Here is a 24,951-nt window from a genome sequence, read left to right on the forward strand (position 1 = left end):
AGGGGGAAAAATGCATTTTTCTCATTCTAAACATCTGAGGTAGGCTTTGACAGCTGTGTTGCCTGTTTGAAAAAAATGAACACAGAATACTCTTCTGATCCTAAACATGAAAGAGAGAAATTGAAGATCCATGAATTAGGCTTTGCCTCCAAGTCATTTTAGAGCATTAATATCCTATATTACAAAGCAGCACAGCTTCTTCATCTTTGACCTCCCAAGTGGAGTCATCTCTAAAGAAAGCCATTTTCAAAAACTTCTTCTCTAATGGCTGAGTCTGAAAACTTTCTCTGCATTAGGACATTTGGTACACAGTATGTGTGTCACGTTTCCAAAGACAGAAACCCAAATCTTGAGCTGCTGGTCAAAATTACAATATTGTTATTAACCTTAACAGGAATCATTGAGGTAAAACACTCCTTAAATCTTTGGTGAGATTTCGTATTAGTGTTTTCCCTTAAGCTGTGCCTTCTCTCTTCAGTACTAGACAGAAGAGGAAAATCTTTCATCTGTCCAGCTGCTTAGGAGAAGGGGAATTTGTACTTCATAGTCTCTGAAATACCGTCAGTATTAGCAGCTTCAGGAGGTCAAAGATCCTGAGACAGTTGCCAAAATCATGATATTATCTTTTCACCTGCTTTCCAGTTTCTGAGCTTATAGGATTCACAGACAATCATAGAATCATAGAATGGTTTAGCTTGGAAGGGACCTTAAAGATCACCCATTTCCAAACCCCCTGCCATGGGCAGAGACACCTCCAACTAGACCAGGCTGCTCAAAGCCCCATCCAGCCTGATCTCGAACACTTCCAGGGATGGGGGGGCATCCACAGCTTCTCTGGGCAACCTGTTCCAGTGTCTCACCACCCTCACAGTAAAGAGTTTCTTCCTAATATCTAATCTAAATCCACCCTCTTTTAGTTTAAAACCATTACCCTTTGTCCCATTGCTACGCTCCCTGTTAAAGAGTCCCTCCCCATCCTTCCCGTAGGCCCCCTTTAGGTACTAGAAGGCTCCCATAAGGTGTCCCTGGAGCCTTCTCTTCTCCAGGCTGAACAACCCCAACTCTCTCATCCTGTCAAATCATTACCAATCATTGTCAAATCAAACCAATCATTAATGGTTTTGATAAAACTTTGAGGCACATATCTAGTCACATGAATCCATGACAGGATAAAACCCAAAGTCGTGCAAGTTTTGTCTAAGAAAAAACACAGGTCCCCAAGGATTTTGCTAACTTTGTTTCAAGTTCATAATAGTTAAAAGAACATAAGGCAGAAATTACAAGGGTGCATTGTATTGTCTGCACTTGGTTTATATGGATTTGGAGTCCTAAATTAAGCAGGGGGAAGTCAGTGATACAGGTTTTATTCCAATAATTTGTGATTATGGATGATAATAGCTATAAAAAACTTCAGTAGGCCAAAAGGCTGAAAGCAGATGAAGATCCAAATCATACTGGTGAATTGTGTCACACTAAAGAGCCCTTGTTGGTGAACATTTGTTTCCTGAAAACAGGAACCTGATCTCTCAAGAGCCGAGGTATAAGAATCGCTTCTTAGTTTGAAAGCCTTGGCTGTGGTGGATAAATAATGCAGACACAGGCTGCAATCAGGAATCACACAAGATCGGTCTTCCACGTAAATAACCTGATTCCGGTTGAGCCAAATGTATTTTAAGACTTTTTTTTTTTTTTTCAGATGTATTTCAAATTTTCTTCTTCATGCGCCCAGGAACTGCAGGGAGCTATGATTATGTGAAAAAAAGGAAAGCGTTTGCCTCTTTCTACAGCATTCCCATTGTGTGTGTTCAGGCAGATTTTACTCATATGAAACTAGCAATAAAAATTGTCTCTGAAAATAAATGCATGTGAAAGATAGACGACAGCAGTACTGAAATCCTACTTTAATTTTCAAAGCACAGAGAAAGGTTACTAAGGAGAGCAAGTCAGTGGGAGTTCCTGAAAGATGTGGAAGTTGCTGTATTGTCTTAGGTTTCTAGTTTTGTTCTTCATTAGTTTGTAAGGTTACATACATACATACACACACATATATACATATGTCTGTATAAAGTAAATTTAAAATTCTGAAGATAAAAAGAAAAGGATGATTTTGGGGTGGTTTTTTTTGTCTGTAATTTTTCTTGAAGGCATTTTGATGTATTGAGGACCACTTTACAAAGTCGTAACCGGAATTTAAAGTTCAGTAACTAAGAATTGTTTGAAACATAAAACTAGCTGAAATGAGGGTTTTACAAAGGGAGCAAGGAGAAACAATCCTGGTTCGTTGGCATTTTGAGCTTCATGCTGTCTCTACCTAGAAATTTAATAATTGGACAGAAGAAACACATGACTTACTTATAAAGCGCTGTGCTGAACAGGCTCAAAAGGGTCTGTTTGCTCTGAGGATTACAGCTGGCTTTGGGGTGATGAAATAGGATGTGACTGGTACAATCATGCTGTGCACAAAAGTTGTACCGGATATAATAGCAGCATGCATTTCTTTTGTAATGGAAGGAATAATTTTTTTGCTAATATTGAATAAGGACAAATAGGACAATTTTATGGAGCTCATTATACATGACCCTCAAAGAACAAAAAGGTTGAAATCATGTTCAGCTGAGCTCTTCCGGCTCTCCTTGTGTTTCCACCTCTCTGTATTGTCTTGTGCTTTTCCATCATCTTACCCTTTTCAACTGTCTACCATAAGGGAGGAGGGGACGGAGAGGTGGATGGAGGAAGGAAAGAGCCTAGAAAACTATCAGAGCTTTGATGTGAACTTTAGCTCTTATTTTAAGGAAACTGAAATACTTTGTGATGAAGTAAATCCCAGTCCTTGAAGAAATGCAGCATCAAATTAAAAAAAGACAGGAATTAACTTTTGGGGGAACGTTAAAATTATCTGTGAAAGAACTTGAGAAGTTCCATCCTATATATCTGTCCCCCATCTTCTTACTAAAATCCTGTGAAACAGTCAAATACTATTGTCCCCATTTTATAGACCTAGAACTGTGGCAGATTAACTGTGGCAGAATTGCTGAGGCCAGAGGCACAGCAAAGTTTCAGCCTTTCATCCCTTCTCGTAATCAAAGTGCAAATGGTCCCAGCTTAGGACTCTTTAAAATAGACGTAGTATCATTGCAATCAGTTTTTTAAAAAGGAATAATATACTTCCATATGCAGGAGAAAATTGTCTCCTTCCGTCACTAAGTACTTAAGTTCCACAAGACGGTGAAGCAGAAAGTTCCCTCTGTCCCAAAGAAGCTCTCAAAAATCAGCCATGAAGTCCAACAGAACTACTGCAGCCTCCTGCCCCTCTCCTTCTCCCTTCCCAAGGGGTCCCACAGTACAGAGACCTCCTGGGACTGGTATTATTTAATGACAAGTCTGCGTTGAACTTGTGTTTCATGGACAATAGATAACCTCTCCTTCCTCTATCTTACACCCCCTCAGCTATAACAAGCATGCATCCCATGGACAGTTAGGATATGGGATTCTACAACCCTCTGACTCAGAAAAAGTCCTGTTAACTATAGTGGGCTCTGTATAAGGTTATTCCCCTACTGAGGTGGGGCTGTGGGATGGTAGTCTCATACAATCTATAGCACATTAGGTGTTTGGAAGCTATAAATGCTTTCTGACTTCCAAAATATATAATACATGATTAATGCATTAAGGATACCATAGGAAAGAGGTAAAGGAAAAGGAGAAATACGTACAATGATCCTTGAGAGGACAGTCTAACCCACACTCTCAGACTGTCACCCCACCATGTTGTGATACAGGAATGACCCAGAAGCCAGGAGAATGAAATGAACTACCTTCTGAGATTTCCTTCAGAAGAAGGATAGAAGACTATTCTGTGTTTTCTCATTAGATGTGATCAGTAAGTCTACATTATCTTGTGACACAATGGTGTCAAATGACACTGAAAGAGCTGACCCTTATCTTTCCTAGGAGACTGGCAAGCCCAGAGATTAATGCAAAACATAGGACCCATAGAAATCAAAGTGTGCCTCTTGAAGACAGGCATTAACAAACCTTATCCTTAATAGGCTGAATGCATTCTCATACACTTTAATCATCCATGAAGGTCATAGAGTCTTTCTATAGCTGACTGACTCACTGCCCAAGTGCATGTAAAAGCTCAGTGAGGGAATCTTGGACAAAAGCCAGACCTCACAGATGGAGCGTTTCTCACTCTTGTGTTGGTGCTTCCTACAGAATTGTTCAAATCAGCCCCAAATCAGCTGATCTCATTTGAGAAATTAGTTCTGCTCCCTGAAAAAAATAAGTGTAAATCTGTCACATAGCTGAGACAAATCCGTTTAGTCATATCGCCCACCCACCTCCAGAGTAGCTTTGCCTGTCTGAACTGTGGATGCCAGCGGAGTGCCCTGGTCTCACCTCAACACCTGGTATGGCCTCTTCATCCTCTGTGATGCAGCAATCTCTAGGATCATCCTTAGTTGGTACGTACATGCGCAAACAGGACCCAGTATCTAGTCCAGGACGATGACCATCACTCAATCCTTTCAATAGCAGACTGACAAACTTATCTTTTCATTGCACTAGGGTTCGTCTTGGTTTCTGGTAATTCAAGGCTTGGCTTCAACTGTATGACAAGGTTTGTAGTATCTCTTCTGTACAGTTTTCAGGTACATTAGTGACTTTCAACATCCGTCTAAGCATTCATCCCTTTTTCTGCCTCTTGTTCTGTTTTTTGGCCTCAGCAACTTCCTGTGGTAAAAAGGGCTGTGGATTAATTGAAGTGTGTGAAAGACTGCTTCCTTTTATAAATTTTGATTTTCTCATATTTTAATGAACGTTCGCTTAAAAATCAGTATGGGGGGAGACCATACAGAGGCCTTAACTAATTAGATTAACCCTACAGTTCCCATTAGTGTTACTTGCGTCTTTGATTTCTCTCAGAGAGCTCGTAAGATGCATAAATATTTAAATGCATATGCTTTCATGAAAAATTGATCAAGAGTCAAAATTGTTCTTTAATGCTATATGAGAAATGCATAAATCGAGGAAATACTATGCTTACTTTAAACAAAGATTTTGCATAAAAGGTGTGGGGTTTTCTTTTCTAGCAAAAATGTGAGTGAAGTTGTGCAATGTCACATCTTGAAAAGCAGCATCCAAATATACAAAACTTCCCTGGATTTAGCAGGACTGAAGCAATCCAAGTATCCCATTCCTATCACTTTTTCTTAATGTTTATACAGCACAAATTTAGAGTTCTTTTCCTCATCACCCAAATACTCTTTGGACAAGCACACTTAAATTTTCACAGGCTACATGTGAAATGTGGAACTGTTTGGCAGTATTCTGCAGACGTGGTGTCTCCTCATTAGAAAATGGGGGACTTAAACAGAAGCATGTTCCAGGTCCAGAGCATTTCTCAATGCTTTTCACTGGTCCTTGTAAATTGAAACATATGCCTGTAATTTTTCTACTATTTCAGGTGATTTTCACTACACTTTTGTAGAATAGCCAAGACTCTCCCTCACAATTTTTCAGTAATCGCTCTCTGACCTTAGAAGTATGTAAATGTCCCAAGATTTATATTTCTAGTCACATTGTGTTTTAGCTGAAATATATTATGTATGAAAGGTTGAGTAGGTCACTGCAGGCAACTGGTAATACACAGAAACATGAAACTCCTTTAATTAATCACCAAGAATAATTGATTTTTTACTCATGAGAATTTTATCTTGGTTTACAGACATAATTCAAAGTTTAATGTGGACTTCATAGAAGGGCAGGTTTCTCCTCTTGAAGAAAATAGCAGACACTGGTTTGATTTAGGACGAAGTGCCTTCAGTGGCTCATCATGGCAAAATGCTTTGTTCTAGTTGCATAATGCTGACCTGCATCGGAAGCTGAGGACACGCTGTCTCCCATGGAATTGTTGGACTACATGAGATGCTAAACCTGCTGTGAGCCATGAGACATAGAATATTATAAAATCCAAAATCTTCTGTGGGTGTGTGTTAGGCCACCTGAACCAGCCAAGGGGGCTAACCTGATGTCCAGTGCAGCTGCGACCTCAAGTCATTGCATGGCAACAGGAAGGCAAATCTAATGTGTTTTAGGGGAAGAAAAGGAAAAATGCGGTATTTTCACAATTTGTTGCCAGATATTTTGTAGTCCTACACCCAAGCTGTACATATAGAACTCCAACACTTTCACCTTCGCTCCTGACAGGTACATCCTTTTTTTGTTGCACGGCTGAGGCTGTCTGATGAGGGTGGCACGATGAAACACGGAGACACTAATTGACTGTAGACGCTGCCACTCTGCAGGTGGTAGAGCAGGGTGCTCAGATGGAGGGACCCGCAGCCCAGCACCAAAGTCCCTTTAGCACAAAAAGCATTTTATAACATTTTTGATGACTTTCCTAAAAGATAAATAAATAAGTGGAGCATAGGCAGGTAAGACATCTCTGAGTCTTTTCAAGCTTGTCTGAGCTTTCTCTTTTGTTTGGCCTGAGTAAATAGGGGTGATTATTTTTATTTTTTAGAGTTGCCTGTCTTTGGTTTTAGCACAAAATAGAACTTGCTACCCAATGGCCCTTAAGTATGTAAAATTCCTAGTACGTATAATTTGCTGATTGACTTTTAGTCTTTGTTCATAAAAGTATTGTGAAGACTTATACTTCAACCTTTTAACCTTCTTCATCCTTGATTATTTTTCTTCCTGTATATTCAGGTTAGCTGGAGGTTTGAGAAAACACCCTTGGTGGTAGCATCAGGAGGAGTTTAGAGGGAAGTAACCATTGTATAGGAAAGGAATGGTATATTTGAGGCTCACTGCAGAAAGGATAAGGGAAAGATAAGAAAGGGAGGCATCTCAGTTTTTCTTGAGAGGCAGAACTTGACTTTCCAAATTATAATTTATTCTAATATCCTAAAAATATTCTTTCAGAAACCGTGTTATACATTCATCCTTTCATGTTGTTTGATTTTTTTTTATTTAACATGAAAATCTTTATCATAAAGGCCCCATAGGATCTCAGTTGTGAATAGTCTTTGGTGTTTTTCTGTAATGAGTTTCCTTTTCTGGAACTCTGTCTTCCCAAATTTTCTACTACCAGCAGAAAACTCCTTCCCTTCAAACTACCTGTTTTGCTTGGATCAGACAAACCTAGAAACTGTCGCTACAGTTGCAATATCCAGGTTGGTAATTGCTCAGGGAAATGAGTCGTCCAGGGTGTTCGCCTCTAGGCTCAACAAGTCACTATTGCTAACAGCGGTAGCGGATTCAAAATTGTAAACTCCTTGGGGAGTAGGTTGCAATCCATGATAAACACTGCAGATGAGCAAAGGGTAAATGGTTAGCACTGTCTAACTGGGATGCTCCAGCCCTTTCTTTTCCAAAGCAAAAGGAGCAACTAGAGGAACACAGTAAGACATAACTTGTGTATCTATGCTAATGCTTTGTTTTATTTATTGCTATGGATTTACTTTACAGGGGTTAATTTCACATTTTATTGCAGAGGGTGTTTGAATACATAATGATTTTGTCTGTGTAATTATAAACTGTAAATGGCTGGACAGGTTTCCATTCTAGGAGTGATTCTCTTAATGACAGTTTATATTGTTTGTCTAATGTACAGGTATTGTTGCATTTGTAGTTCATCCATTATCACTCTCTTAAGTTTATGGACTATAGTCAACACAGTATGTAGGCATGCCATCAGAATGGCACATGAATATTAAAATATTACAATTTCAATAATGTTTTAGAAATTTTCTACTGGTAGGAATAGTCACGACTATTTTTTCTTTCTCTTCTCTATCTTCCTTCTTTCTTTTTCCTTTGGTTTTTTTTGTGTTTTTTTTTTTTCTCACTGACTAGCTTTTCTCAACAAAAATTACCATAGTTAGGAATTTGCAGAAAGACAATTTTGTACCAGACCCTCATGTCCGACTTAAATTTCAGTCACCTCCAGTAGGGCACAGGCCAGAGTTGAGAACATAATGCCCCCAAGTGTTACCTTCATCCCAGACATTGATAGTGTCAGTATGGGTTATCGTATGATAACATTCATGTAATTTAGGAGACCCATTGCCTCTTTGTGCTAAGTAGGCATAAATTAGCCTGGATCTTGTCAGAAGAAACTTGGGAAAAGAGTATAATCTTGCCCTATTCCTATCATTTTCCATAAGCATCCACAGTTGGCCACAGGATACTGAAGCGTCTCCAGTCTGCTCCACTCCTGCTTTATGCTTTTATGAATCCAGTACAAACAAGGGGGTAATAGAGAGCACAGAGCACATTTCTGATGTGCTGCTCACTCTAAAGCAGGTGCTCTTGGGATCCCATTGAGCATTTATTTCACTGATTGAGTTAGAAATCCCATTCGTAAACTGGCAGATTCTGGATTGCTAACTTTCTTTTTGGTGGGAAGAGCCAAATGCACTCTCTTGTGCTGCCTGGTGTTACTCTTACTTATTTTTTGCTTTAATTGCCTTCACACTAACACCAGCAATTGAGAAGCAGATCCCTTCAGTGGACAGCAAGGCACAGTTCTTATAAAAAATGTAGCTATTTCTTCCTCAGACACTTCTTGGGGTTTTTTTGATGAATAGCCACAAAAAAAAAAATTTATCGCTGCACAAGAAGAACCCTGAGATGTGGCTTGGGGACAAATTTCTTCCCACCCACTCTAGGAGGTTTCCTAAAAAGGTCCTGAAATCTCCAGCTGCAAGGCCAGATGAGCCTTCTAAAGAGGATGACGCCAGACTGACAGAGTGCGTGCTGTGGTCTTCAGGCTTCCTCCAGAAACACCAAAGACAATATAGCTGTTACAGAGACACACGCACACTGTGAAGCCTTTTATGAATATTTGTTATAGGACACGGTGGACCAAATTCAGACCTGGTAGAAGAAAATGTGACCCCTGAAGATAATGGAGCTTCACCACATTTTATTGTCCCTGGATATGATGAACCGCAGTCCCAGCATACTAAATCTGCAAGAATTTATTACCTCTTTATAGGCTCTTTAAGATCTTCTATTTCATCTGAAGACAGATATTTTTTCTGTCCGTTTCATTTCTGCGTCTTTATCAGTGAGTTCTTAACACACTATTTAACAACATCTCTATTAATGTGATCTGATCCCTGGCTCAAGTATGTTTAAGTGAATGTATTTTGATTTTATGCCAGCTAATTTTGCTCAGTAACAGTGGTTAGCATTATCCCCATAACTCAGGGTCACTGACTTAGACAAGCAGTTTCATGCTCTTTATACCATCCCGATGGATCTCTAGGGACCCTCACGACAGCCTTCCTATTTCAACAACAGCTCCCTTTCTCATTTACCCAGGATCCTCAGACCAGGCTGTCGACTTTCAGTGTAGTGATGGCTTCACAGCTCCAAACCAGTTCTCATCTGCTGTATCGCCCAGGTGTGCTGTGGCCAGAGTGAGCCAGTCTAGGGAACAGAAGAAATGGTGCTAAGGTCTGTTAGATCTCCATATCTCCCCTCTCAAGACATTTCTCTGTTTCAATGACAAAGCTGGAGCAGTTTTGTAACCACTCACAATGTCTGTCTAATTCAAGAAGAAGCAAAGAGAAGAAGATTTTGCATTTTGAAAATGCCAGGGTAGCAAGGGTAATTTAAGTTGAAAAATCCTATAATACTTCCAGCTGAATTAAAGCTCAACCATGTGATAAGAGCAGATCTCAGTTGATGCATCGAGACCTGGCAATCCCACTAGTGTAAAAAAAAAAGAGAAAAAAAAAAAGAAAAACACTCAGTACTGACGGAAAAATCAAATTGACAGTGGAAAAGGAAAGCAAAAATTTTATGGTTTTACATCCTAACTTGTAAATACTGATAAATAAAGAACAACAGTCAAAACGTGTGATGCTGTTTTTTCTTTGAGAAAAAAGTTGCCTTTCTTTCTAGACCATAACCATATTCCCAATGTGATGTCTGACCCATGGCTGTTTAGTTCTCTTTATGCAGCTCTCTTTAGGAGGGAAGAATATTTGCTTGGCTCTTCAGAGCAGCAAGCTGCCCTATAGCTCTAAATAGGAAGTATAAAATAAAAAATCTTTTTCAGCTCAAGTCAACTGGGTCAGTCAGAACTTACTAACTTCCTAAGTCAGAAGGTGCCAGAAACATTGGAAGCCTTCTGGGACCATCTGACATACTCCACTTCCCTCTCTTCTCTGCTACACATTGTGTGCAAAGGGGATATAGGAACAAAGAAAGGGACCCCAAAGTACCACAAGGGAGTATAGGCCACCAGGCGTCACATGAAGACCCCATATCTGGATCTTTTTGGAAACCAAAAATTTGAACCGAAGTTGTTTTCTGCATAAAATTCCACTGACTTCACGGGAAGGATTTGAACTTGAGGAAACATTTAAATTTCACTGTGCTTCAAACACAGAGAAAGAAAATGCTTCAGTGATATAGTTGATCTCTGCTGAGAATTATAGTGTTCTCTGACTCACATGAGGAAGTTTTAGGAAATTCAAGCATGTGGAATGTTTCCAGAATGTTTCTTTTTTGATCTCAGAAACCGCTAATCAAAATTAAAATTGTATAATTTCACTATGTATGACTCATTCTTCACCTGCAGGGAGAAATGCTAAGATAATATTCAAAGCAAATCTTCATTGTGTAAATCCAACATCTAATTTTTTAAAAGTGAATTGAAGTTTAATGCTTGACTTTCATTTTTAATGTAGTAATTGTGCTCTCTTGAACGCTGTGACTTGTCCAAGGAATTTAGCCAAAACCGCCTGGAACCTATTTTGAATGTAGTTGAGTAAAGGTGGTACTTTGCTAACGAGCAGCATTTAAGAATCTTAAATTTTCCTTTGGACTTATTCTTTGTTGCGATGTAAGTAGATTGCACAAATTATCGTTCTGGGAAAGAAACAATTACCGAAGAGTCCCAGAGATCAGTCATCTTGAGAACTGAATGTGTTGAACACGGAGTTCATTTGAACTGGTTTTGTTTTTCAGACACTGCAAATGGATGTAAACAAGCTGAATATCACATTACTTCGGATATTTCGCCAAGGAGTGGCAGCAGCACTGGGACTGTTACCTCAGCAAGTTCATATCAACAGACTCATTGTAAGTACCAAAGGGCTGTCTATAATAAAATGTGCCTGTTTATTTTGCATTCTCTTAAATTTATTTTCCTGTCACTATGGAAAAGTGCAATAAAATAGGACAGAAAAATACTTTTTTCCGATACTTTTTGTAACTGCACTACAGAAAAATAGATCTCCATTACAAAATGCTTTAAATTTTCTTTTGAAAGGAAACCATTGTCAGTTACAGTCTAGAGAAAAATTGTCAGATAAATCTCTTTTGTGTCCTATTCATAAGCAGATTGCTTATCCTTCAGTTTTCATTCCAATGCAGTTCTACATGACATTCATTAAGAAACACTTATCCGTGGTTTTTTTTCTCAAAGGTTGAATATTGCTCAAAAAATACATGTGATTCTGCCTTTCAAAGGCATCTTCACAATTTATCCTCAGACTTTCCATTAGTAAATTAAATGACTTCTCACAATTAATATTCATGTTTTGCTATTCATCTATAACAGTCTGTGCTCAGAAATGATCTTGTAGACTATGATATCATATTTGCAAAAGATGACGACAAATTTGCTTCTACCAACAAAGACTTTTTAAAAGCAATTGTCATTGTATGGTTTTCTGTGTATGGTTAAGAGCATACATTATTAACACTGTTGTCTTTTTATGACAGTTTTACCATGAAGCAAAAAAACCCAACATCACATGTGTATTGCTGGCATTCAACTTGCATTGCAGAGGGAAGAAAAGTTATTTTCTTTTATTCTACATGCAGGTTGAATATTAGGGAAGAAACCTGACAGGTTCAGCATAAAAATATTTCCTGCCTTGATAGCTTGATAGGATTATATACATCAAAAAGGATTATAAAACTCCTTCAAATAATGCCTCTGTGAGAAAGGATCACACAAGAAGTACAGTGGAAAATATCAACAGGAACGCAATGCAGCCCTTTTCATGTTCGCCAGGGATGTCACTCATTCGTGACAAGTGATGCTAAATCTCCTTTGTCCCCTGCATTAACCAGAATGAAAGGTTGAAAGACATATTCAGAGAAAAGCACAAGAAGAAATGTTCCAAAATTTGCGTTGTGTATTTCAGCGAAGTAAGTCACTTAGTAGCTTTCTTACTATGCTGTGCGGAAATTATGTAACTGAGCAGAAGAAATATGCCATTTCTTTTCCTACTGGCTCCATAGCTTTTCCCTTTGTCCTCTCATTTGTGTTCTAAGGGAAGAGGTAATGTCATTTTGCACATGAATATAGCTCAGAATACATAGGTACCGTTAATTAATTAGTCTTCTCAACATCTGTAAAAGTCTGCTATGAGTTAATATTTAAGTGATACAAGAAAGCAAACTTTCGCCCTATTTGCTCTAAAAGTTACATGCAGTCAGAATTCGCAAGGAAGAAAAATATGTCTTAGGAGGCATTATTCCCACTCTGCATCCTTCTAACATGAGACAGCTCCTCTCATGCAGAGTGTTGGCAAGCAAGCAGGGCACATCAAAATTCATCTCACCTCACTTCAGCCTCGTCTAAGCTACTCATCGAGGCTCCCTGGAAAAGTAATACAGAGAAGGGTAACTGGAGGAGGAGAGGCATTGAGAGCCCGATTATTTTAGGATGGATTAAATCATTCTCTAGAGATGCCAGTCTCTCTCCGTTGACTTTGGAGGTAGTTTAGATGGCTGAAGTGAGGTAAGCTGACTCCCTCCCAAGTGAGCAGCTCTCAGAAGTGATCAGGAGCCCAGCAGCCAGGATGTGGTTGGGCACAGGGAGAGCAGAGGGCCTGCTAGCCTGTTACATGTAACAACACATAGTGTGCCAGGAAATGTTAACTGGGCATTTCCAGTGTCACCTTAACCTTTCCAGTAAATCCTCCTCCCATAAAGGCCTTTTAATGGGCAGAGGAACTCCTAAAGAGAGGAGGCACGAAGCACTGGGAATGCCGCATCGGCACCAAGCCTTGCCTTGTGCCTGCCACCTACACCCAGAACCAGCCACCTACCCATGTCAGAGACCAAGTAGGACCGCAGCCTCAAATCAGCTTCTTCAGCTTGACAAAAGTCTCTGCCTTGAACTGATGCTCCAGACCTGTGGGTCTGTTTTCACTCCTTGTTACCCTGCTGATCTGAATAGTCCCACTGAAAAACGCCCAGTCCCATCGCTAGCCAATGTACTTTCCAATCTTACCGAGCAGATGAACCGGCAGCACATGTGAGACCACAGAGGGCCTAAAACATGACAAGGGTAAACATGTTTGAAAGCATCCCTTTCTGTGCAGCTCTACTTCTGAATGCAAAACTAGATATTTTAAGAATAGCAAAAGATGTCTCTCTTCACTTCAGTAAAGATTATGACGCACATTCAAGGTGAGGGGAAGGAGGCAGGGGAAATCAGGATTATGACGGTTTGAACTGTTCTCTCCCATCCCATAACAATGAATAGCAAATAAACAGACTGGTGAGGTTTTTGCCTGCTCAGGCAGCAAGGCGGGTAGTTGCTTCATGTTTACCTTGTGTGTGTGGAACCCCCTAGGTCTGGACTCTACATTACAGCCTCGGCTAAGTTGGCCATAGCCCTGGGAAACCCAGGGTTTCCCCACCCTGTCCAGACATCAGCACTGTTCTAGTCTATCACTAGCAGAGGAACAAGTCTCTCCTTTTGCCCCCTTGAGACAGAGTGAGCATCATTGACATCTCTAATACAGCACCCCTTGGGCTACCAGGACTACATCAAAGACACCAAGGCAGGAATTAATAGAGGGGAGAGTAGGCATTCTCAATTTACCTGCTAAATGTAAAAAAAACGTTTCTGGTCCTTTCATTTTGTTGTGCCATTTTAAGCAGTTGCATTGCAGTTGATGAAAAGGACTTTATACTTCATTGTGGTATGTGTCTGCTATGTCTTGACAAGGGTTAAGAAAGTAGCGCTGAAATACCACAGCATTATACTAAGCATTCCTGTTTAAGGACCACCTTCTAAACCAGGGCTGCGTTTCAGCTCAGATCAGATGAACTATCTGCTAAAATTCCTGTTGGCACTTTGCCCTTGACCCCATCCCGTGCCTCCTCCTGTCACCATGTTACATTGACCTGTCTTGTTTAATGGTACTAGACTCAGGAAGATGGTACCTTGTCAATAATGAGAGAGATGAAGCACACGTGCCCACGTATGGTATTTGTATTGTCTTGAACAGTCAACTGGGATTTAAGAAGTCAGGGAATAGGTATACTCTCCTCACAAAGCAGGTTGAAGCCTTTATATTCCATACTCTTGTTTTTGGATTTATAGTTACAATCTGTAGACAGCAGAGATTATCTAATCTCCAACCCTTCCTATGATTCTGCATTTTTTTTTATTTTCCTAGGGGAAGAAGAACTGTGTGGAACTGTTTGTGTCCCCACTGAACAGAAAGCCAGGAGTTTCTGAGGCACTCCCATCTGAAGAAGTACTGCGTTCCCTTAATATCAACATTTTGCATCAGAGTTTATCCCAGTTCGGAATAACAGAGGTCTCCCCTGAGGTTGGTTATCAATGTTCTGACCTGTAGTTTGTTACAAATTAGGCAGTTATTGCATCCCTGATAGTTTTCAGGCTGAGGTTTTCGAGCACGAGGCAGGAAATGTGTAAGCTAAGATGGCATTACTGCTATAAGGCAATTATACAGCTAGCCCTGTTAAATTACTTTAATAGTGCTTCATTAGGCTATTCAAGCATTAATATCCAGGTTCTCCTCATGCAGCTGTGCTACCATTGAAATCAGAGTTTAGATCCTAAGCATGCATCAATTGCCTTAAAGGAAGAGGGACCAAGGACTTTTTGGTCTATTATTGCAGGTTGGCAGGTATAACAATTTCAGTAGAGATAAATGAAATGCAGATGTCAGGTGTGAGCATTGCTACCGATGTAACTTGTGTCTGGCATGATTTTGAAAAACTGAATTTGTACATTGTACCCTTGCTTCTTTCTGTTCTCAGGAGAAGTGAGAGATTTATTTTGTTTACCTGCTCCAAAAAGAGGGCAAAAATAAAACTTGTAGCTATTATTTGTATGACTACATCCATTTTTGGGGAAAAAAAAAAATCTATTTCAAAGCAGAGACTGCACTGCCATCTCCACAGTGTCCCAGACATTACCAGTGAGATGGACATCTAATTCTGGGCTGACCACTTAAGCTACGCAAGGCAAATGAAAAAGAGTGAAGGCCTTAAAGCCTTTAGGAAAGTAAATCACTGAGCTCATAGATGCGGTCACATCACATTGCATTTTATGTAGTGTCTTAGAAGCCCTTACCTACATGTAAAGACCCTCAGAATTCAGTGTGAGCTCCAAATAACTTCAAACATGTTATCAAGAATCAGCATTTTCCACAGAATCTCCCATTTTGACAGAGGAGATGTCTATGTCCAAAAAGGTGGAAGAAAAGAAGAGGTTCTGATGAGCTGTTTCCCCGTATGGGTAAAGAGTTCCTGGTTTTTTTACATCCAAACCTATGTTTGAGCCACTGCTGAGTTAGTACTGGCTGTTATGTTGACCTGTATTTCTACTGATGAGAAGAGATTCTAACTCTGTTTAAGAATCTGGAAGATGCCTTTGGTACAAAAAATGAAATATAAAACCAAGGCCAGTTTAATGCAATTTTACATGCTCTACTACAGCAGCCTGCCACCATGAAACTGAGTGGATTCTCATGTTTTAGCTGTTCTAATACAAAACGAAGCCAAGCAGTGCTGTCCAAACGTCTTATCAGGTCTTTATATTGCCCATCAGCCACCTGAGCTAAGCTTCCTTTAGGTCGGAATTCCCTTTGTTACTGAAGCATATGAGTCTGATGGTTGTGATAGATGCAATTATCTGTTCCAAGCACATCAGTTACAAATAACACTTCAGGTAGACATTGGACAAGAACATACATGAATAATAGATGAATGCAGAAATGTCACCAAGCTATGAGGAGATGCTGGAAAAAAACGCAGCGCTGAACTCAAGATCTCATCTTGAATTAGATACATTTCAATAATCTGGAGTGCTCAGATATTTGAATTTTCTCTCTGGAAAAAAAAATAAGTAGACAACCAGAATCATTTAGAAAATGATATTAGAATGAAAGTTTTGCAGGCTCAAACTCCTAATACTGTTGGAGAAACAAGAGATTATTTTTAACATTTCAGTTGCTAGCAGATTATATAGCTAAGGCCCTGATCCTGAAAAAATCATGCAGCTTTTCACTAATAGGTATTCCTTTTGGATCTCAATAAATTGTTTACACGTGTAAGACTTTACAGAAAACAGCAGCTAAAAGACAACAACATATAATCTTCACTTGCTCAGCTACTAACCAGTTGTTTACTCTTCTCTCAGCTTGCTCTAAGAACAAATTGTGCCAAGCAAAGTAACAGCAAAGAAAATCAAAACAGGCAAACCTTTGAAGGAAGATACAGTTATACAAAGCTTTGCATAGCTTTGAAACATTATTTTACCCATTGTGTGTGTGTATTCCTTAATCCTAATTAAATAATGAGCTAATAAATTGTACACTTTTCCACCACAAAGTCTGAATGCTTCACAACCAGTATCGTATGTGCACTATCAGTGTATCAGTGCAGAATGGAAGCATTATCCGCATCTTTCAAGGTGGGTGGCTGACACAGAAGTGTTAGGGCTGGAATTTGTCTCCTTTTTTAGCTGCCTATTTCGGTATGAGCTGCCTAAGGCTTGAAAGTCTACTGACTCTCTCTAAAGTAAACAGAAAGAAAGATATGTTCAGCAGGCAGTTCATCCCACCTCTGACATACCTCTCCTGAGATTGCTTAGTTGACTTTTTCTAAGTCTTTAAGTTGAAGTCTTAGCTTAAACTAGACCCCCAGCTGTAAAGGGTTAGTGGTGGGGGAGATTCCCCTGTCCTAAGAAACTTTACCAAGAGTATGTAGGAAAACCCACGTGGAAAACTGAAGGTCTCTGCTTAAAGTCTCAGCTCGTGCGATACCATGAACAGCAAAAGTCTCAGTGGATATAGGTGACTGGGACTACATTTCCATTCATTCCAGTAATAATTTTCTAGTTCACATCTGCTGATGCATTAATCACTGATGATCTATTTTCAATTAAATTGTCCATCTGAAAATTCATGTCCTAGTTTCTTACTCTGCAACAACCGAAAGAGCAGATTCCCTGTATGCCTTTGCTGTAGGAACCACTAGAGTCCTTTGCTGCCTGGTGTAGAACGGGATATGCACCTGTGGGAATGTGAAAGTTTAATTTAATGGAGTTGTTGCCGTTTCAGGGATCCAGGGAAATAGCAATACCTTCCATATGTCCTTTCTCTTCCAATGGCCCATTGTAGTTGTAGCATTTGCTCTTTCATTATGGTCTAAAGTTTGTGTCTGAAGTGGAATTTAGGATTGTGTTCTGCTCCGTGATGTGCGTCAGGGCCAGGAGCAGACTTCCATGGAGCAGTCCATGTTACTATGTTGTGGGAATCCTGACTTCCTAATGTCTTTAACTTGTGCTCAGAGAAAAGAAGAAAATAGTACTGGATTTCAGAGTTTAGTAGAGTAGAAGAGAACTTGAAGTGGTTTAGAATGACAAAAATAACTGAAGTTACAGTACGTAAAATAAGGGTTACTGTTGTTTGAGAGATACACTTACTGCCAGCTGGGAAATACAGCACTAAAGGAGAAATTTCCAGAGTTCATGCCAAAATTATGCAATCCCAAAATGTAGCATTACAGCCTCCTTGCACAAGGCTTCTCTTGGTTGCCTTTGAAGCGTGTGATATTAACTTCTTAGAGAAGAAATCAAAGGAAGCAATCATGCACTTAAAGCATACAGAAACTGTAAGTCATTGTAAGGACAAGTGATCAAAACCGATAGCTTAGAAATTACAAATACCTAGACCGACAGAGGCACCCGGGAACAAAGCAGAGCACAAGGACGTGCTCCTGTGATCAGGCAAGGCAGACGTGGCGTTACACCTGCACGGGCGCACCCAGAGCACCCACCGCAACAGAGACAGGAGCCCTGCAGGCCTGCCAGATTTGGCGTGAAATCACAACATTTTATTGCACATGCGTGTAAGGTAGAGCCTTTGGGGAGGCTTTGTCATGGGAGATGCTAAGTGGCTATTATCCTGTGTCCTGGAGTCTGAAAGGTCACCCGTGTTCCTGCATGTTTTCACCAGGGGTGGAAGTGATTTCTTGGCAGACTTTCCTAACCTGCCTTAGCTAACATAGTTAAAACAGCAGAAAAAAACAAAGCAACTCAGGGTGAACTTCAGTGAACCCTTTTTCATCTTAAGTTTGATCCCCAGCTCCCTGTAAGCTTTCCTCTGAGCTCAGAACTACAGCGTGCCATGCTTTCATTAGTGTTTCAGCCCAAGGAACTAAATGGGGTTAACTGACCCAATCTACAAATTCAGCTATTTTCCAGTGAAGACTTACCTTTCCTGGCAGCTCCTGATACCTTGGCAGGATCTTTCAGTCACAGTTTTTACAGTGACTATTTCAGGTCAACGTCTCTTGTTATTATGAGCGGGCTGCTCATTTTACTTGTTTGTAGAAATAATCCACTAGTTTTCCATAATAAGACCAGAACGGCCAGAGTGGATTTTTAATGTCTTTTTTAATTAAAAAAAAAGTTTATAAAAAATTATTTTTCTGAACACATTTGTTCCAGTTCAGAGCAACGCAGATACCTGTGCAGGCACTCTTCAGTAAGGTTAGCGAAAGAATGGGATTAACAGTATATTGATTCTTCCCCACCTTGAATTATGCTGAATTTAAACTGTTTAAATTAACCTGGCTAATTGTGCCTGAATGACTCACCTGATTGTGGAGACTCCTTAGGGAATGGAATCAAACACTGGGGGCTGATGCTCTTGATGATGTACATGATGATGAGCCTTCCTCCCTGCAGCCAGGTTTGCTCTGGGACCTGATGGTGCCTGAGCTACTGGAACTCCCCTGCCACCCTACCTGCTCTGGTATTCCCCCGCCTTTATCAGTTGTGGCTTTTTGTAGCTTAGTTTGAGTTTATCTTCCTGCTCTCTGATGGCAGTGGTACATTCCCACTCCTCAAAAACTATACAAAAGTGTTAGTGGATTCTCAGGCAGGAAAAGGTTCCCAACGAAGTGAGAGAATTGAGAATGAGTGAGAACATCAATTGACTGATGTTCCTCCATGCAGGAGGCTCATTGCCCATGGTCGTGGACAGAACTCCTCTCTTTTTTGCTTTTTTCTCTAGCATTTGGCCATCCTGCGGGCTTGTTTCCTGGGCGTCAACAATCTGTAGTGAGCATGGCAGTTGCCGTCCCTCTTATCAGTTCTCCCAGACTGAGGAACAAAGTTCTGAATGGGCAGCACTGTCCTTTCAGAAAGCAATTCCTTATCATGGTGGGCGTGAGATGACTCAGTGACTGTAGGGCAAAGATTTCTTTGGTTAGGTGAAGGTACTACTAAAGTGTCTCAAAATGGTGTGTCAGTTACGTCTAAGTTGTGGCATACATTTTTTTACCCTTTTTAAAGCATTTGTTGATGTTCTTTGAACTTTATCCTTAGAAAGACAAATCAGGGAAAGACATATCCTGAACATACGTACCATTAGACAGACATCATAGAGATTAATTCTCTTAGACTCAGTTATGTATACAAAGTCTATTGTAAAATATTTTAAAAGTTTTGTGACACTAATGAATTACAGTTAGTTGAAGTCTCTCACCCATTGAGTCAAAAAATCCTATTAGCTCTTCGTCTACTTTTTTTGTTCTTTCAGTGAAGAAAAAAACCCCATATACTCACTTACAAAAGGTCAGCACGGCCAATTCTCCTTCAACTCCTGCTTTTTATCTAGATTTCCTCCTGAGACACCTGAAACACCGGAAAGCCATCAGGTAACCCACCCAGGGTCAAACACTTGGTTTATAGCTAATGGGCCAGAGCTGCAGCTGCTGCTGTCGCTGTGGGATTCCCATGGAGCTCAACAGGAGCAGTCCCGAGTGTGGAGCAGCTGCAGATTTGGGCTCGGAGCCAGTATTGGGACCCGAGCCCTGTGCTGTGAGCACAGCAGAATAACCTTGCTGTGCTGAGGTAGCAGATTGCGGGGAGAGCTGCACCCCGTTAGAGTGGCAATGCTGTTTGAGTACGTCCAGGAACAATTTTTTGCAGAAATATTTGGCAAGTTTTCCAACTTATCTTTGAAAGCCCTGGTTTTTAAGTTGCTCACTAAATGCAAGACTGGCACTTAGAAACCTTGTTAAACTGTCACTACCTGCAATCCTTTTAAGCCCAGATCATGAAACACTGCGTGATTACACACACACACACTACTTTTACAAGGTCTGTTTCTATAGTGTAGCAGAATGGGGACCATTCTGGTCCCTAGGGCTACGACTTGCAAAGAAAACTCTTCTTTATTATGCTTTCAGTTCTAAAGCAGTCAACTCCTAGTCATACACATGCAATTTTTTCAGGAAGTCTCTGTAAATTAACCATGCTACCAAAGACTTCTCTAAATGTTTGTATTTTTGTGGCAGTATGATCTGTGAATCGTCTCGCATCTGCACTGACTTTTATCTGCGTTGTCCTGGCCCTTTTCAAAGCAAGCAGCCCACAAGCCTGTGCTGAAAGGAGGACCGTGAAAACTATATCGGGATCCAACATGCAGCAGGTTTCTGTCAGCTTGCCCTCTCTTCCTCAGGCCATGCTCTCCTCCTCCTCAGCAAGCCTTTCCACATGAATTCAACGTCATCAGGACTTTCTATGTTTGGGAGGCTGATGCACCCAAGGAGTTTGCTTGATATATTAACTGTTCAAAAGGGCAGGCTAATCGCTGGTTAATCAGCCTTTGGGGCGTGTAAAGTGCTACAGGGTCCCTGCAGTTACACAGCTCCAGCGAGCAGCTGCTCATCTTTAAATGGCAGAAATCTTTCCTCTGTGGAAAACTCCCAGTTCTCTTACACAATGTCCCCAAAGAGGAAAAAAGACCACCTTGAGATGGGAAGACAACTCACTCGTTAAACGAAAAGTTTAATTAAAGCCATTAGGGAATTTCAGCGAAAGGGAAACGCCAAGACCTTGAACATTTACAGTGGAAACCAGAATTTAAGAAAGTCATTTTTACTCAGTCTGCAAACTGTACTGAAAATACACAATTAAGAAAAGAAAAGCAAGTAGCTGAAAATTGGGAGAGCAATGTCTACTGAACTGCGGTCACAGAAACACAAGATGACATACCTTACTCTAAATAGTATATAGCAGATAGACTGAGAGTACGTGTAACCCTGTTTCTACTGTCAGATCTCTGTTTGGAAACATAGTGAAATTCTGGTAATTTAGTACCCCAAACAAGTCCCCACACTGCAATAAAGCCAAAAATCAATGCTTGTACAATTATTATTATTTCATAAACCCCAGGAGTTCCCCAGGAGTTCTAGAAATTTCAGTGTGCACAGCTGTTTTAGAAATGTACTATCAGCAGGAACCCAACGATAACGAGATTACTTTAAGCATAATCAGAATTATAGATAGACAGATAATGAGATTACTTTCAGCATAATCAGAATGTGTTATGTACGCACATGTATGTGTGCGTGTACTCTAAAGGTGACGGCGTCGGGGCTTCCCGGCTCACGAAGGCAAATCGGCGCCTCACCTGCTCTTCGCTCCCGTGTCAAGTGTAAATAGTCCCGAGGCTGGTGCGTGGGGTGCTGGGGCGGGAGATAAGCCCTGGGGAGAAAGAGGCAGGGCGAGCGGTTCCCTCAGCCCACGCGAGAGCGCTGCCCTTTTGCCTGCTGAGCCAGGTGGTTTCCAAGAAAGACCTCGGGTCTTGTTTGCTTACCTTCAAACCGGCCCATGGCTCCTGCTGGAGGGTTATCTCAGCAGCCACCGAGAAGGTCTCGGATCATCTCACGTAGCGTTAGGACCCCTGTGTCGCACTTTAGGGACACACAGTGTGCAGGCGGGGTGCGTAGCCGAGGTGGGTATGCAAATAGCAGCGTTCAGAGTGCCATAGACTGTGGAATGTGAACTGTGACAAAGCTGAGGAGGGTGATTAATGTCTGACGAGAGCTATTTAATCTGCGCACGCTGCTGTGTAACTTTTTTTCTCTTCCTCTTTCTGTTTTATTGCTTAAAAAAAGAAAAATGTTTTGCAAGGCCAGCGTGAAGCAGACAAAATCTGGAGCAAAGAAGGATTTTACGCGGTTGTCATATTTCTCAGCATCTTTGTCATTCTAGTAACTTGTTTAATGGTAAGTTTCCTTTTTACCTTTTTTTTGCTTTTCTTTACTTCATGCTTTTCTCTGTCTGAAGGGTAGAGTCACACATTCTTTATAAGAGGTGTTTTCTTAAAGCTATTAAAAACTCAGCTACAAGGTAAGAGTTGGTCACGTTCACAATGCTGTGAAGCCAAATTTTCAAGACCCCCATTTCTTGGTGTATTTTGCGTCCAACTGAAGAATGTAACTAGAAGGAAGCTGAAGAAATAAATAATGGTCTCTTAAATCTGCAGAGTAACTGTGCAGTGACGCGAGTGATGACTTCTCAACCTTCTTACTAAGGTCCCAAGATCCCTGAAGTCGCATTAGCTGCCTGTATTTCAGTTTTATTGGATAGTAAAAACAACACCACAATCAACAACAATTGATAAAATATTGTCAATGCACAGTTGTTAGAGTGTGTGTCAGTATTGATGTATAGAATATACAAATTTTAAACTGAAATCACTAGTAAGTACACGAAGGAGTGATTATATTTTTTAATAATTTTGCCATTCACATTGTATGAGGTCCGTGGCCAGGTTTAAGGGCATTAGGCATACTTCTAATACGCTGAATATGAGATGTGCAAGGGTCACACAGAAGATGAACAACACTCCACCACCACTGGCTTTCATAGGGTAATTTTTGCATTTTTTTTTCCATTGTTGTATCTCACATGTTTTCCTTCTCTGAATTATATATTTCTTCTGTGGTGCGTACATATAAGGGTTTACTGATTCCTGTGGCATTCTCAGCATTTATGAACACATAGTATCTTGGAGTCTTTTAAGATATTTTGCTTTCAAATACATTTAGTTTTCTTTAACCTAGATGGATTTCCCACTTCCAACCTTAAGATGGAAAGAATGTTTAAACTGAAGATATTAATAAACGATCACATTTATAACAAAGTCTTATTTAAGCTTTTAAAGTCTCCCTAAGATTTGAAAAGCATTTTTTCTCTCACAAAAAATTGTTGCTTTATGTAACTTTTACTTCCTATTCATCTCCATTTCTCCATGCCATCTCATTCAAAAATAGCAGGGTAACTCTAGAAGTAATAACTTTTACTCAAACTTTTTACTTTAGAAAAGCAGGTATTTTAGTCATTACTGACTGTTTAACTGGAAGGGTATAGAAAATGCTGTCAGTCCTTGTCCCGGTACTGCACAATATTTTAATTATTTGGAATGCGTAGATGGCATTGGGAATTGCAAACATCGTGGAGGACAGTATCAGAACTTACAATATTCTTAAGGTGCTGGAGAAAAGATGGGAAGTAACAAGAATGCTGCTCAGCAGGGACAAGAACTCTAATTGTGTGCATCAATACAATGTAGGAAATACATGGCAAAGCAACCGTTCCGCAGGAAAGGTTCCAGCAGTACCGCAGAGCACACACTGAAGTAAATGAGTAACATCACGTTGTTGCGAAAATTACAGTTCTTGTCCTGGGATGTATAAATGAGGATATATGATCTCTAAGGTCTGCATTTGACTTGGCTCTGGTAGTTATTTGGTTATAGTGTTGTGTCTTTCTCATGCTATGTGGTCTCTTGTGGAAAATGGGAGCAAGTTACAGTAGGGAGGAGATACAAGAGTAATCCGAGATAGAGAAGGCATGGAATAATTTGGTTTATTTATGACAAAGAAAAGAAGAGAAAAAAGGAGAAACATGATAGTTCTCAAACATGGAAAGTTTTCAAAGGCTGTGGTAAGGAAGAAGATAATACTTTCTCCACTGCGGATGGGAAATGAAGCAGGTTTTTTTGAAAGGGTGATTTGGCTGACTCATTAGGAACTTAGTTATCAGAAGGGTCACTACATCCTGGAGTGCATTGCTTGGGGAAGCTTGGTAGTTTTCATCCATTAAGGTTTTACACAAGCGTCTGTCAGGAATAGTTTGGATATAGCTGATCTGGAGTTAGGGAAGAGGTAAAGACTAGCAAACGCCTTGAACTCCCTGGTCTTTTTTGCAGGCATTCCCCTTTCTGTCCCCACCCAGGTCCAACCTACATCTTATGTGTGCTGCTGTTTAGACCATGTAAATGGACACTGTCTCAAATTTTGCCTTGACCTGCTGATACATGGAGTATGTGCAATCTAAAAGGCTAACAAGCAGCACACATTGTTTTTCATCCCACTTTACATGTGACAGAGTGGCAGATTTATGAAAACTAGGAATTCAGTATTTCAAATTCAGCCATTGCTATCTATCAGACCATTCAGGTTTAGCGTAAGGTGTCAAGGCCGATCCAAAGTGCCTTTGCCTGTAGTGACCATATCAGACAGCCAAAACGAGTCCTCTTTTTTAAAGTTACAGGGTAGGCACCTCTTTGTCCATAGGTGGTCATTTGTAGTTTAAAAAGTCCAAAAGCAGAAAGCTTAGCCTGCATCTGTAGATGACTTGGAAGTGTCCTTTAGAGTGTGAAGTAGGAAGTAGTTTAAGTGATGATTGTGATCATCAACAGTGCTCAGTGTAAAGCAGCTGAATTGTCAGTGTCAGCGCTTTGTTCTACAGAAATTGTAAAACATGCAGGCTTGTCTTTTAACTGGGTTTTACAAATCATGATGCTTCCCTGTGTGCAGAGCGCGCACTGTGCATTAACAGCT

The 24,951-nt window shown here is 40.4% G+C and overlaps 1 protein-coding gene across 2 annotated transcripts in view; it reads left to right on the top strand.

The window, feature by feature from the left end:
- PTPRR (protein tyrosine phosphatase receptor type R) overlaps positions 1 to 24,951 on the top strand; it is a 161,197-nt gene that overhangs the window by 70,791 nt on the left and 65,455 nt on the right. For both annotated transcript variants that reach the window (XM_063322947.1, XM_063322948.1), the window contains exons 3-5: positions 10,993 to 11,106; positions 14,451 to 14,606; positions 22,219 to 22,329. In XM_063322947.1, the coding sequence (XP_063179017.1) occupies positions 10,993 to 11,106; positions 14,451 to 14,606; positions 22,219 to 22,329 (381 nt within the window). The remainder of the gene's footprint in view (positions 1 to 10,992; positions 11,107 to 14,450; positions 14,607 to 22,218; positions 22,330 to 24,951) is intronic.

This window comes from Chroicocephalus ridibundus, chromosome 1 (genome assembly GCF_963924245.1).
Source record: "Chroicocephalus ridibundus chromosome 1, bChrRid1.1, whole genome shotgun sequence".
In the NCBI taxonomy this organism is placed as follows: Eukaryota; Metazoa; Chordata; class Aves; order Charadriiformes; family Laridae; genus Chroicocephalus; species Chroicocephalus ridibundus.